Source organism: Pectinophora gossypiella, chromosome 16, assembly GCF_024362695.1.
Source record: "Pectinophora gossypiella chromosome 16, ilPecGoss1.1, whole genome shotgun sequence".
In the NCBI taxonomy this organism is placed as follows: domain Eukaryota; kingdom Metazoa; phylum Arthropoda; class Insecta; order Lepidoptera; family Gelechiidae; genus Pectinophora; species Pectinophora gossypiella.
In genome coordinates, this window is record NC_065419.1 from 1,686,801 (window position 1) to 1,702,966 (window position 16,166).

General features: G+C 37.3%; 2 protein-coding genes across 3 annotated transcripts in view; one reads left to right on the forward strand and one right to left on the reverse strand.

The window, feature by feature from the left end:
- LOC126373959 (uncharacterized) overlaps positions 1-16,166 on the reverse strand; it is a 650,308-nt gene that overhangs the window by 527,087 nt on the left and 107,055 nt on the right. The window lies entirely within an intron of this gene.
- The window catches only part of LOC126373965 (potassium voltage-gated channel protein Shaw-like), a 320,695-nt gene that overhangs the window by 149,655 nt on the left and 154,874 nt on the right, over positions 1-16,166 (forward strand). For both annotated transcript variants that reach the window (XM_050020368.1, XM_050020369.1), the window contains one exon: positions 5,875-6,123. In XM_050020368.1, the coding sequence (XP_049876325.1) occupies positions 5,875-6,123 (249 nt within the window). The remainder of the gene's footprint in view (positions 1-5,874; positions 6,124-16,166) is intronic.

Here is a 16,166-nt window from a genome sequence, read left to right on the forward strand (position 1 = left end):
TTTGTTTATATGATCGTTTGATCCTCGGTACCGGACTTGTGCCATTGAGTAATTAATTTATCTAAAAAGCAGTTCTCACTAATACAGTTCGCTCGGCCATTATAGATGGCGACACGGCTCACCACCTTTCAGGTTGATCAAACAGAAAGCTTGGTGAGGTGTGTACTTAGTTCTTCTTGCGATGGATGTACCTCTGACTACTCCATTGGGATAACGTCGTGGGCTTACTTTATGTTTAATAAATTGTGTAAAAACGGTCAATAGTACTTCTTAAAGGCACCCACACTAAAAGCTGTTACTTTTATGTTTACAATACACGCCATCAATAACATGGATGCGTCCCTTTCATCACTTTTACAAAACGAAGGGATTTTCTGAAAATACGTTATATTAGGCAACAGAAAGCTAAATCATCAATCATGTTATACTGGCAAGTTAAACTGCGCAAGTCATGAACTTGAGGAGAATTATTTTATTTAGGTGTATTAGTAGGAAATCGGACCGTAACAATTCAAAAAGACCTAATTCAGCGACTTACATGATGATACCAGTTTATAGTTGTCACTTTTTGAATAGGCTTTCTAAAAATATAGAGTTGCCTCACCTAATCTTGGAGTGTTTTGTGTAGGAGAGATTCAGATGGGAAAAAGCGCGATAGTTTGTCTTTGATCTCTTGGAAGTTTGATAGGTGTATGGCGTGGGATGCGACTTGTCTTCAGGATCCCAATACCAACCCCGCCGGCGTGGTCGACGATTTCCCTCAATCAGCGTGGTGGTTCAAGACCCGAACTCCCTATCCATCCATAGGGAAGGTCCGTGCCCCAGCAGTGGGGACGTTAATGGTCTGATGATGATGATGAAACTACGTAGGCTGCAACCGGAGGATCGGAAAAAAATATCTAAAATGATTCTAAATAACCCTCCGGTTCACTGTTCGGTGTGATTCTCCTCCGGTTTAGTGAGGGGAGGCCTGTGCCCAGCAGTGGGACATATTTTGGTCACTCCGTTTATCTGTCTCCGAAGGACGTAATATACGATCCCGACGACCCGATTACTCTAGCCATAGAGGCAGCCAATCAGCTCGCGACTCCAAACACTTCAGGACCCCGATACCGACCCCGCCGGCGTGGTCGACGATTTCCCTCATTCAGCGCTTATCGCTATCGACCCACTAGGGTCGATTAATTCTTTCAAATATTTTTCCTCTCAAGCGACGCCCTGAGCCGAGGTTCGCGCCCAACTGTGCACCCTCAGGCCTGTTGTCTTAAACGTTGTACCGGGTGGGAGCCTTCAGCGCTACCCATTTGTCCGGCCCAGTAGTTAATGCCATCTGCGGCAAATTTACAATAAGTCATGTAGAAAAATTAAAGCTTTTCCAATCTTTTTCTTCTATTTCGTATTGCTATCACTGTGCATTGCAGCTATGTTTTGATGTCGTCACACCATCTTTTACGAGGTCTAGTATGACTTCTGTATCTCCCCGATTTTCGGAATTTTCGCTATGTCTTCCAAATTATACTACACTTAAAATTCCAATAAAGGCGAATTTGTCAAAGAGCCATGACATGCGTATAAATGGTACATTCACCTCTACCTTCTGCCTAGGCTCTGCTTACAAATAATAATATTAAAAGCTTCCAATGATGTACTCGTATACCCTGCATCTTGAGAAAACATATACAGGGTGTTAGTGACATCGTAACGAATACTGAGGGGGATGATTCAGACCAAGTTGTTGGACCCATTTGGAGTAGTCAGGGGTATATCCATCGCACGATAAACTAGGTACCCACACCTCATCGACTATAATCGACATTTAAACATCGACACTTAAGACAACTCACTGGTGCAAGTCCACAACATTCACAACAGCATCACATCTTAGGCTGTTGTGGGTGGAGGAATGAATTAAATATGATTTTTTTATTAGTTTTAGTCAGTCTTGATCGATTAGGCTGGCATAACAAATTTTGTTAAAAGCCCTTAAGTAAATTAAAGACAAAAAAAAAAAAAGTCCAGTACCTACCGGGGTACAAACCGGGCGCTACTTGACGTACACACATACAAAAACTCGAGGTGGAACACTGGGAAAAGTAGACTATAGAATTTCAATCAATCAATAATACTTTATTGCACAAGAACATATATAAAGGACATAAACATACGAATAAAACATAAGCACAATAGGCGGCCTTATTGCTAAACAGCAATTTCTGCCAGGCAACCTTAGGGTGAAAGAAGATTATTCATTGGAGCACGGGCTGGTGCAATAAACATATATTATAATGATACCAACATAACAAAAAAAAAAAAAAAGAATTTCATCTACTAATAAAGTATTTTATATATCTACTTAATTCAATCCTGACATTATTCTCTTGCGTATGTTAATTATACTTTTGGCCAATTAGTGAATACTCGTCGAAAAAATAATATGCTCCAAGGTCGTTTTGGTGCTGCGCAGAGAGTTCCCCTTCTTTACATAGTACCTATATTATAAAACGGGCTCCATGGTCCAGTCGATGAGCGTGTGGCTCACGATCCGGAGGTCCCGGGTTCGAATCTCGGTGGGGACATATTACAAAAAATACATTGTGATTCTTCGTTTGGTTAGGACATTGCAGGCTGATCACCCGATTGTCCGAAAGTAAGACGATCCGTGCTTCGGAGGGCAAGTTTAGCAGTTGTGAGCCATGAGTCATATCAGGGGCCTTTGGCGGTTGAATAATAACCCTGACAGCAGGGCTGATGAGGTCGGTCATTGATCTCACAACCAACATGATAGAAGGAGACGATTGTTTGTTCTATGTCTGAGGTCAACATATTGAATAGAGTTGTTTGGTCATTTGAGTTTCTTATATTTTTGTCTGTATTGTATAGTCCTTTTTATCAATAAGCGTGTATTCACCACAAAAATAGAACCTTTTAAGCGTTATAATAGCCACGCGACAACAATAGTTGTTTGTAGATAAATTATCTATATACAAGGTGTCAGTGACATCGTAACGAAAACTTTGAGGGATGATTCAGACCATGATTCTAAGATGATATCAAGTGGAATTTTCCGTCGCAAAATTAATGATTTTATTTTTAGAAATCAGAAATCAGAAATCAGAATCATTTATTCAACGTAATTATCATGGATAAACTTGTTGAAGGTCAATGTAACATTTTTGAATTTACGTCATTTCGCAAGGTGTTATGGCTGAGGAGAAGAAATGACAAGAAACTGCAACAGCAACACATCTTTTAAAAACCAATGAGGATATACATTACAAGTTATTTAATAACTAGAGGAACACATTCAATACCAGACATTTTTATCATTTAGGTAGTCATTAATCTTATAATAAGCTTTTTTACATAAAGTAAGCTTCACGTGAGCTTTAAATTTATTTTCTGACAAATTTAAAATATTATCTGGTATTTTATTGTAAAAACGTATACATAACCCCAAAAAAGAATTTTTAAATTATTTTCAATTCTATACTTTTGCCATGGAAAATTCCTGAATTGAGCTGAATCGTCCCTCTCAGTATTCGTTACTTTGGTCTAACAGACCAACTTGTGATGAATATACCTCCGACTACCCTTATATATTATTATCATAATCAATCAGCCCGCATCATCCCACTGCTGGGTACAGGCGTCCTCCATTTTGCATAATTTTTTCTGGTGCTGCGCTAACCTCATTCACAACTTTTCTGCCATCATCCGACCGCCGGGCCGCTGGTCTACCCACTGAACTGCAAAATCTGTCATTCGAGCCTTACATCCCGACAAGGGATAATAGGATTTGGAGAAGAAAAAATAAATTTTATTAAAATTTAGTAAGATACTGGTGCTAATTCCTGACACCATCTAATTTAAAGTTATAAGTACTTGCCATTTTCTTATCCGCCGAAAAGTTAATCGACAAGTATAGAATTTATGGAACTTAAGTCAATTTTAGGCAGAAATTTAAAAAAAAAAACCCCTCCCAAAATTTTATATTGGCCAATAGAACCCGATAGAATTAAGTTGACAGCACAATTGAAACGGGTAGCATATCAGCGAGATGCCTTTTTAACTCGCCCGGGTTATTCATTCATTTCAAAATTATCAATTGTCACTCATCCGTCCCTTTCCTTTTCGAAGGATAAGAAAATGACGGGTATAACTTAAAATAAAATTAGAAGGCGTCTGTAGGAATCGGGGTAAATAAATGTATTTATTTATCTTACTTAAATTATTACTATTTTTTGAATATTTACTCTAGCTTCGGTAACTCAAATATTATATTCGTGTATATTGTTTGTTTTTAAATAATTATACAAGTATTATAATCCCAGGGATACATTTTCTCACCTTATTACAACGAGACTTTATGACTTATGAAACTTAATTAGAAATTATGACTTTGAATAATTAATCTCCCCTCTCTTGGCTGCAAATTACTCTTCATTAAATATTTATTATACTGCCAAAATATCGTATGTCTTGAGATAATTTTAAGACGTTACATGTATGGTGTGTGAATATAATCTAGAACATATAATGAGATTAGGAAGAAATTGGCCCCGATTCCTGCAGACACCTCCTAATTTTATTTTAAGTTATACTTACTCAAAAAGGAAAGGGACGGATGATTGACAACTGTTGATTTTAAAATGAATGAATAACCCGGGCAAAACAAATCTCGCTTGTATGTAATCTATTTGACGTGTGCTGTCAACTTAATTGTGTCGGTTTATTGGCCAGTATATCAATTTGGGAGGGATTTTAAAAGCTAAATTTATGTCTGTCAATTACCCGTCCCTTTCCTTTTCGGCGTATAAGAAAGTGACAGGTATAACTTAAAATAAAATTAGATGGTGTGTACTGGAATCAGCACCATTGAGTTGCTATTTGGCTAACTTCTTGTCAAAACAAAAGAAGCATTGAAATTTTTTCCACCCTACGGTTGTCTGGAAGAAATTATTATTTAGCATTAAGGCGTCCTACTGTTCGTTTTCTTATATTATCTTAGATAATGTTTTTCTTTACCACCGAGCACACATTAATTGGAAGACAACATAATACACCGTAGCATCACTCCTTGCCAGCTATGTTTAAGCCTATGGCCATTAACCGGGCACAGAAGTATCTGTGTCTTTCCAGTAGGAAAGCACTTGATATCAATATCAAACAGAAGTTCAAATCATAAAGACGAATTCAGTGGTTTGGTGTCCGAGCCCGTGGCAGTAAAACGTAATCACGCGTTCTCCTAAAATAGCTATCACGTCGTGGAAATAGTCACAGAAAGATGTTTATTTCTGATGATTTGACAGTGGCTTTCTATATGAAAACCTATTCTTAAATACAGGGTGTTAGTGACATCGTAACGAATACTAAAGGGGGTGATTCAGACCATGATTCTGAGTTAATATCAAGTAGAATTTTCCATCGCAAAATTGAATCATTCCTCAAAGTTTTCGTTACGATGTCACTAACATCTTGTATAAATTAATCACAATCCTATCACTACTAACTCGCTTCGGAATGTGTTATCAAAGAATGAATCTGGTATACTTTATTTTCAAAAAATTACATGAATACCTATAAGGGTGATTTAGCTCATTATAGGGTTTTAGTGACATCGTAACAAATACTGAGGGGAATGATTCAGACTATGATTCCGAGTTGAAAATTCATGATATGATTTGTTTTTTTTTTAATCATTTTCCGTTCCTTACTTTTGTGACGAAAACTCCCACTTGATATCAACTCTGAATAACGGCCTGAATCATCACTCAAAGTTTACGTTATGATGTCACTGACACCTTGTATAGGTAGAACTTAAAATATCTAGGTACTTAATAGATTGATAAGTATACCCATCTCTTTCTTCCGCAGGTGATATCAGCTATATCCGTCTTCTTCATCTGCATATCAGTGCTGTGTTTCTGTCTGAAGACACACCCTGACCTTCGAGTGCCGGTTCCCACAACGATGCCTTGGTCTGTCAACGGCAGTTTAGAGAATAGTACCGCGATGGAAATGAGACATCCTTGGATGGATGATGGACAGCCACATGTGGCTTTCTTCTACATAGAGCTGGTCTGCAATGTGTGGTTCACTATTGAACTGTTGGTGCGGTCTGTGGTAAGTTTTATTCATTCATTTAGAATTTAATCCCCGTCGGCGTGGTCGACGATTTTCCTCATTCAGCGCGTAACCCTATCGACCCACCAGGGTCGATCAAATCTTGAAAATATAATCCTCTCAGGAGCCGAGGTTCGCGCCCAACTGAGCACCCTCAGGCCGGTTGTTTTAAACTTTGTACCAGGTAAGAGTCCTCAGCGCTCCCCATTCACTCCGCCAAGTAGCTAATGCCATTTGCGAGGAGGATAATGTGTTTGACCGCTATACAGGGTGTTAGTGACATCGTAACGAAAACTTTGAGGGGTGGTTCAGGCCATGATTCTGAGTTGATATCAAGTAGAAATTTTCGTCGCAAAAGTATGGATTGGAAAATAATTAAAAAGAAAAGAAAAATTTTCATCAATTTTTTGACACGAAATTCCACTTGATATCAACTCAGAATCATGGTCTGAACCATCCCCCTCAGTATTCGTTACGGTGTCACTAACACCCATACCTACTTATATGGCTACCGTATGTACTTGTACGGGGTGTAAGTGTCATCGTAACAAATACTGAGAGGGATGATTCGTCTGATTATTCTGAGTTAATATCAAGTAGAATTTTCCATCGCAAAAGTATAGAATTAAAAATAATTTAAAAAAACTAAAAAAAACATGAATTTTGCGACGGAAAATTCCACTTCATTTTAACTCAGAATCATGGTCTGAATCAACCCCCTCAGTATTCGTTACGATGTCACTAACACCCAGTATAAGTTACATAGTGTACGTCTGTTATCTCCTTACTTCTAAACCATTTGTCAGAATTTAACAAATGGGTGCCTATAACGGTAAATCCACCAAAGATACACCCCAAGCGTTAAGTAGAGCATCTCTTTGGGTCCAAAACAGCACCCATATGGTCTACTCAAGCCCCAAACAAAAAAAAAAAAAACATCCGCAACAAAAATAGAGGACGTTGAGCCATTATTATTGTCAACATATCACGAGAAACAAGCCTTTTATACACACAAAAGTCTGTCTGTCTGAGGAGGACATGTCGAGTGCAACGTGGTACTATGTAGATGGGGACATACGGAATTGTATTGTGGGCGGCAGCGGCTTACAGTTGCGGCTGAAACATCACGCGCGATATTACATGACGTGAGACCAATCTGAATATCATCAAGTTTTTTGATCAATTATTAAAAAAAGAAATAAAAAAAAAGGAAAAAGAAGGAAGTTTAGTACGATCTGCTCTGAACCGGCGTGTATGAATGAAGCGATTAACGAATGTGGAGGAAGCAAAAGAGGTGTGTCAGGATCGAAGCAAATGGAATTCTATAGTCTCTGCTTACCCCGGTGGGAAAAAGGCGTGAGTTTATGTAGGTGTATGTATGTTTTAAAAAAAAGAAAAAGAAGAACGATCTACTCTGAATGATGTTGCGTGTATGAAACGATTGATGATTGTGGAGGAAGCAAGAGAAGTATGTCAGGATCGAAGCAAATGGAATTGCTTATCCCGATTGGAAATAGGCGTGAGTCTATATAATATAATTATGTATGTATTAAAAATACTCCCTGGTACCTTACCTGCAAAAAACAGGACACCATTATATTTCACTGTTGCCTGAAGCTATTAACATTAAGAAAACTTAAGACAATCTGAAGTATCAACGCCGCGACCTATTACAGAACAAATCCCCGTATGTTTCCATACAAATGGTCGCGCTGGCCGTCTGGGTCCAACAATACCTCGTAATGGAATTCCTGACGCCTCCACTGTGTCATTATTGGGGCTTTTCGGAGCCGTCTGCTTAGAAAACTAACTTACGACCGGCACATTTATTGAATGTAGAGTTTTTAGGTTAGGTTAGGTCATGGTCATGCAGCGTTTGCAAAGATTTTTTAAAATAAGACTAATAATAATAATAAAAAAGTTTATTTAGGTAAAATCTACGACACACATATACATTTACAACATTAAAATATACACACATTAACATTAATATTTAGTTGGAAAACATAAAGGTATATGGGTGCCGCAGTGCACCAAAAAAGGCCAGGGTTCAGTGAAAATTTACCCAGAGGGCAACACTGATTTTCAACCCGAATAATTGTCGAAAAGTCAAAGCTAGGATGGTTACCGGATGAGGGGTCTTAGCGCTCTTCTATTAACCGGCCAAGTAAAGGATGCCTTCTAGGATAAATAAACAAAAAGATATGACATAGATAAAAGACACGATTTCATGTTATCGCAAATGAGAATAAAAACTAGAAGGTCAAATTGTAAGCAATTCTAAAAGTAGCTAAAATAAAGTCTAGCTATAATTCGTGGTAAATTGCTATAAAATGTGGAGCAACGTGGAGTGTATCCTGGCTAAAGGAAGAGTTAAGAAAAAGAAAAGCCATCACTTCACTTCAATATTTGTCTATGTACACGTACACTCTAATTCTATTAAAATAATTTGGTATATGAGGAGCTCGGTGGCGCAGCGGTTAACGCGCTCGGTCTGCGATTGTTGAAGTAAAGCAACTTTCGCAAAGGCCGGTCATAGGATGGGTGACCACAAAAAAAAAAAGTTTTCATCTCGAGCTCCTCCGTGCTTCGGAAGGCACGTTAAGCCGTTGGTCCCGGCTGCATTAGCAGTCGTTAATAACCATCAATCTGCACTGGGCCCGCGTGATGGTTTAAGTCCCGATCTCCCTATCCATCCATAGGGAAGGCCCGTGCCCCAGCAGTGGGGACGTTAATGGGCTGATGATGATGATGATGAATTTGGTATATATTATAAAGTATATTTTGGAATTGAATTGGAATATATACACCATTAACACATGTTTATGTAATACGATTTTCGTGCGTCACCCACCAGGGTCCACATAATATCAGCGTCGTGGTTCACGCCGCGACTTGTGCTGAGTGAGGCCCTTTTATCTCAGGACGTCCACCACCACCTTATGGTCATTTCGACAAACATCCGTCTTGCTTTTTTGTAATTGTTTTAGTGGAAATTTGATAATGATGTTGTTGTCTTTTTTTGTGTGTGGCGTCCTTTTATAATAAACTTTTTCTATTCTATTCTATTCTATTCTACTTGGATAAAAGCAGTTTTGATTGAATACAAGTTTTTCTAAGTTTTCTTCTTAAATAAAATAATAGATACATTTAACAATTGCCGGGTAAACAGTGTTTTTATTTGCTCCACTTTAAAAAATAATTACGGTGGTTTTACCCTTAATTGTATAAGTTATGTACTTACGCCGTAATTGTCATATATATTAGTCATAATACCGTAACCTTATAAATGTAAAATGTTTTAATACATGTGATGTGGTTGTAGTTTATAAATAAATAGGGAATAAAACTTACACTACGATTTTGCAGTTAACGCTACGCAAAGGGTTATTATATCGTGTATTAAAAAAAAAATAATAATGTCGTAAAATATAACCAAAGCAATATAATTACCTATTCAAATGGTATGGGGAGCTGTCAAAATCTAAGAACACTCAACAGGCGACACCTGATGGAAGAAATAGGCAGTTTTTATCCTCATCAGGACGTTTGTCGCAAATATATACAACGAACTAATATACATAAACTGCCTATATACGTCCCACTGCTGGGCACAGGCCTCCCCTCAATCAACCGGAGGGGGTATGGAGCATACTCCACCACGCTGCTCCATTGCGGGTTGGTGGAGGTGTTTTTACGGCTAATAGCCGGGACCAACGACTTAACGTGCCCTCCGAAGCACGGAATCATCTTATTTTTTCGGACAATCAGGTGATTCAAGCCTGAAAAGTCCTTACCAAACAAAGGACAGTCTCACAAAGTGATTTCGACAATGTCCCCATCGGGAATCGAACCCGGACCTCCAGATCGTGAGCCTAACGCTCTAACCACTAACTAGACCATCTATTAAATATATTATTCCCATTATATATACAAGATGTTAGTAACATCGTAACGAATACTAAGAGAGGTGATTCAGACCATGACTCGGAGTTAATATAATGTTTTTGTAATTCTTTATTATTTATAATGTTTTTTTAATTATTTTCCATTCCACACTTTTGCGACGGAAAATTCCACTTGATATTAACTCAGAATCATGGTCTGAATCATCCCTCAAAGTGTTCGTTACGATGTCACTAACACCCTGTACGTAATTTTTATATTTTGGTCGGTACACCAAGACCACGAACCGATACAAATGTTTATCTACTATTAATACTACCTGTATTATCTTATAGGCTTGAATGTGTATGCACATCGGCATTCAAACCAGCGATCTCAGGAATGCAACGTGTAATGGGCGTTCTACCAGAGCTCCCTCAAAGCAGCTTGATTCGATATCGAACTGATCTGAGATATTAGGGTAAGGTTGCCAGTACTGGAGTACATGTTACATAGAGTTTGAACTCTGTTTGTCAATTTTCGATGACGTCACAAGTCGCAGTTTCATACAATTTGTAAAAAAGTATCTGCAGGCACGGCAGTGCTCTCGCCAAGTCGAGCAAAAACTGTGACACGCGGTTCCATCCTTTTCTTGAAGCCATTCGTGGCATTTTTAACTCCAAGTATTTTTAATATTTTTATTTTAATAAATACATACAAACATAAACTCACGCCTATTTCCCACCGGGGAAAGCAGAGACTGTAGAATTCCATTTGCTTCGATCCTGACGCACTTCTCTTGCTTCCTCCACATTCATCAATAGCTTCGTACGCGCACGCCGGTTCAGAGTAGATCGTACTAAACTTTTTTTAAGGACATCTCCAATTTAGTCAATGTAAGTCCTTCTAGGTCTATATATTAAATATTTAGAAAGCTCATCGACATGTGTATTCTGCCCATCCTAAACTACGGTGCCCAGGCCTGGTCATTGACTGAACGTCAAAACTCCAGGCTCAAGGCCTGCCAAAGAGCGATTGAGCGTAGTGTGTTAGGTGTCAAACGAATTGATCGAGTCCGAAATACAACACTGCGTTCAAAAACGGGAATCGCTGATGTGGGACGTAACGCCGCCAGCCTTGAATGGGATTGGGCCGGACATGTTTGTCACATGCGCCCTGAGCGGTAGGCACGGGTCGTCACGCATTGGGTGCCTCCTGGCGGGTACAGGCGTCGTAGTAGACCTCGAAAGAGATGGCGTGACGACTTGGACGCTTGCCGGAGAGACTGGCCGGAGTACGCATAGGACCGCGAAAAATGGAAAGAGAAAAGGTAGGCCTTTGCCCAGTAGTGGAATTTTATAGGCTTATAAAACGACCTCCGTGGTCCAGTGGTTGAGCGTTGGGCTCACGATCCGGAGGTTCTGGGTTCGATTCCCGGTGGGGACATATCACAAAAAAAAAAACACTTTGTGGTCCCTAGTTTGGTTAGGACATTACAGGCTGATCACCTGCTTGTCCGAAAGTAAGATGATCCGTGCTTCGGAAGGCACGTTAAGCCGTTGGTCCCGGTTACTACTTACTGATGTAAGAAAGTAGTCGTTACATGAGCCATGTCAGGGGCCTTTGGCGGCTCAATAGTAACCCTGACACCAGGGTTGACGAGGTTGGTACTCCACCTCACAAACCCACACGATAGAAGAAGAAGAAGGCTATAGATTAGATTAGACTAAATATATATATAATTAAGCAATTACCTGCAAAACTGTTTCAATAGTTTGTCTGCGGTTTAAGCTTGAAGATTGCCAAGTCAATGATTATTAATAAGATAAATATATTTAATATTGATACAATCACTATATCGCTCCCAATAAGATGTCGTTAGTCAAGGAATTCGATGTCAATCTATGACAGTTGTTGGAAAGATGCTTCCAAATATAGTACTAAATAAATTAATCGACTTAGTTTTCATTAGATCTCTCAATTTTTTTTGGTCGAAGAACCGCGATGTGAGACGCTTTGTACATGAAATGTTTTTTTTGGGATTAGGTTGTCATCTACCATAAATTCAAATCGTCAATTAATTTCAATATCCCACAAATTACGTCGTTCTGCGAGGAAGGTCGTTAACATTATTAGGAAAAATTCTAAATATAAAGTCAATTGGATAATTTTGAACACGTCAGCATTTTTTTTTCAAACAATAGCAGTTTAGTACTTGAAATTGTCCAAAGCAATTAAAATTTAATTACAATATGATATAGGGTGACCAATTTGTTAATCATATTTAGGACTAAAGACTTATTTTTCTTTATACGGTGCGATTGTCGAAATATAACAAAATAATCACTTATCAAAATGATACACAAATAGATTGTAGTACATTACCTAACGGTTGCATGGTTGTTGGTTGGTTAAAAGTTGCCTGGAAGAAATTGCTGCAGGAGCAATAAGGCCGTCTGTTGTGCCTTTCTCTATATGTTGTCTTTATCTCTGTATCTCCTGTCCGTTGTGCTCAATAAAGTATTTTATCTATCTATCTACATTAGTGGGGGTCTAAACAGGCCAGTGTGCCAATTCATTTAAAAATTAAATATTTCAATTTGACATTTGCGCATATAACTGTAAGTGCCCAATGTCAACAAATGTCAAATAGTAATATTTCTTTTTTAGGTGAATTCATCGAAAATCTTTGTCGATAATTTGCAACTTATTACTATTTTGAAAACATTTAGAAATGAATCCTGAATGAGAAATGACTCAAGTATAAAATAAGGTAATTATAATAATATTTTATAAGCGTAAGTACATAATATAAAAACAATGCCATCAGGTTAAGTGAAGACTACTCCTTTCCATTTTTGATTTGAAAGAAAGTTGGAAAATCATTAATTCAAGCTCGTGCTAGATTCGAACCTGCGACTTCACGGTGAGAGACAAACGTTCTTCCAACTGCGCTACCACAGCTCGGAGTAGAGACTATGAGATAATTACCGATATAAAATGCGTCTATCAACTTCTTCTATTGTGTGGATTGTGAGGTGGATTATTACTTTTGGACAATCAGGTACTAAAAACGTTTATCAACTCATGCGCTCCCGCGACAACACATCAGTTTCAAGATTATCCAACAAACACTAAAATCAATGCCACCCTAAGTGTTAGAAAGCTTAACGTAACAAAGGGAAGCGAATGTTTCTGCCAACATCAAAATATTCCGAGAAAATTTGGAAAATTAATGGAACGCTTTCAAAAGAAAGTTGCTGAGTAATTTTGTCGCCGACAAATTCTGAAGCTAGTTATGAATAAAATGTTCTTTTGAGGCTATAAATAATAGCATATTGTTTATTATACTCTTGCTGTGGAAAGACATTAATAAAACAATCGTGTTCGTATAATGAGAAAACTTGTAAATTACTTTTTCTATTAAGTAAAAGAGCATTTTTTATATTGTTTTAAATATTGCTGTTTAGAAATTATAAGTTACTATGATACCGAATATTATTTCGACCTATAATAATAAGTATTAGCCATTTAAGTTTATGCCCACTTAAATTCGCCGCATAGTATGGCTTTGCGTACCGTACTTATTACAAAGGTATCCAAATTCCACTTTAATTCATGCCAAATAGTTGAGGTAAATCTAGCATTTTTAAAAAAAATATTTAAAAGCTCTACGCCCCACAGTGTTTTATAAACCCTGATTTTGTTTCATTTTGTATTTTCTCCAAAATACTATAGATATTATCATAAGATTATAAATATTAGAGTGAAATTTTGAAATTGATGCGGCTTTCCAGGAAAAAATGGGTTGTCATTAACCGAAAAAATCCGATACTAAATTATTTTATTGATAACTCCTGAATCTTCTCATTTAATTACATTCAAATTCAAAAATATCTTTATTCAGTAAGTAACATAGTTACAATTTTAATCGTCGTTTTTTACATAACGAACGTCTCATCCGCCTAAAACTATTACAGCTTCTCACGACCTGTATAGCCGGGGAAAAGAAGGTCTTAGACATCGTTTAAAACACATAAAATATTATTATACAATTTAGTAATTTTATGAAATGAAAACCGCCAAACACCAAACCGACCAAATTAATAAGCCGCCAAAGGCCCTTGACATGGCTTGTGTAATGACAACATAATATTGGTAGTTAGTAACCTAGTTACAGGTGTGTGGTTACAGGCAAGTTACCCTACTTGAATGTAATTGGTTTCCAGCGATACGGTTAGAAGGATGTTTGCCAAACGAACTAGACTGAGCCTCCACATCTTGTAATTGGTTAGCGAGTCCGTTGAGACGATGCCATAGTATAGCAGTATCAGAGTGACCACATAATGGCTCCGTGGTTCAGTAGTTGAGCGTTGGATTCACGATCCGAAGGCCCCGGTTTCCAATCCTGCATAAACTCACGCCTATTTCCAACCAGGTGAAGCAGAGACTATGGTATTCCATTAGCTTTGATTTTGACACTTTTTTTTGTCCCAGTGGACATATCTTAAAAGTCATTTTGTGACCCCTAGTTTGATTACAGACTGATCATTGCTCGATTGACGATAGTTGATGAGTGTATTTTTTTGTTAGTACCTACATAATTCAGGAATCCTTATTTTAAAACGGCTTTAAAGTAATCGGTTCGGTTTTTTGTCAGGAAAATGTATGTAGGTAATTATTTTTCAATTCATTTAATATATCTTTAGGTGTAAATAGTCAATGGTACATTGACAAAAACAAAATTGATAGATCTGTTTGTAGACATAAAAATAAATGTCAATTTTATAATGACTTTACGTACCGATCTTTTTACACTGTGGCAACACTTAGCAGCTGACCCAGATTCTTTTTCTGTAAGATTGGCTTTATACCTGTGTGGTACCGCGATAATTCGATTGTTCTTCATTAGTTATTTATCCAGTTATCTCTAATCTGAAGTGTAATTAGGAATATGAAGCCTGTGTCTGTATGAAATGTTCTTTAAAAGTGTCATTTTACGATGAGCGCTCCTAGATATTGCACATTTGTTAGAAAATAAACTGAAAGCTCACGTGAAGCTTACTTTATGTAAAACAGCTCATTCATCAAGATTAATGATTACTTAAATGATAAAAATGCCTGGCTGGTATTAAATCAGAAATCATTTATTCGCTTAGGATAGGTAGGTACAGAGTCACAATATGGTATAAAGCAGTGTTACAGCATCTATATCCTGCTAATTATTATTAGCATGCAAATGTCGAAAATTCAAAAATTCTCTAATACTATAAAAACTGTTAGTAATTAGCCATTCGCGTAATTTAAAAGTCATAACTTTAGTGGGTCCGTTTTTAAATTTATCAGGTATCTTATTGTATACTTTTATGCACATGTAATGAGGACTTTCTAAACAAAGTGTAGTTTTTGGACAGTAGTCCCTTGCTAGTTCGTGTGGTAGCCGTCTCCTTCTAGGATTAATATCAGCTGCTGTTTTAAACAAAATGTCCATGCTTTTTAACAAATTTAAATACTTCTAGTATGTACATACAAGGGACTGTCAAAATTCGTAAGTTTACAAACAGCGGACGACACGAAATATAAGGTGCTTTGTTACAGATGGCTCTAGCACACTGTTTTTGAGCTACAAGTGCTCTCTTGTTATCTTTGCCATTGCCCCATAGCAGGAGTCCGTAATTGAGAATTGAGGCAACATACCCTGAACCATAAATGTGTTCCTCTAGTTATTAAATAAGTTGTAAGTAATATAAATCTAAATTGAACTCGACCATTATGGGTGCATAATGGTCGAGTTAAGTGCGTTAGTGATAATTGCTCGACACCATTAATCCCGTTCCAGTAATTATTATTAACTTATTATCACAATAGAAATATATCGTCGCATATTCCCTAGAATATTATTAAATGTGATATAAAAACAAAATGGCGGAGAGAAGGCAAAAATATTACGACTACATAATAAAGACATTTCTAGAAATGCTCTAAGAGAATCTAAGAAAAATATCTCTGAGTAACAACCTCAGGGATAAGATAACGAAGTTCCTTATGAAAACATTTATGAAGAATGTCTTCTAAAATTACAGTTAAAATAATAGTTACTACTCTTATATCGTACAATAACATTTACGATAGAATTCATTTCTTTGATTTTTTTTTAT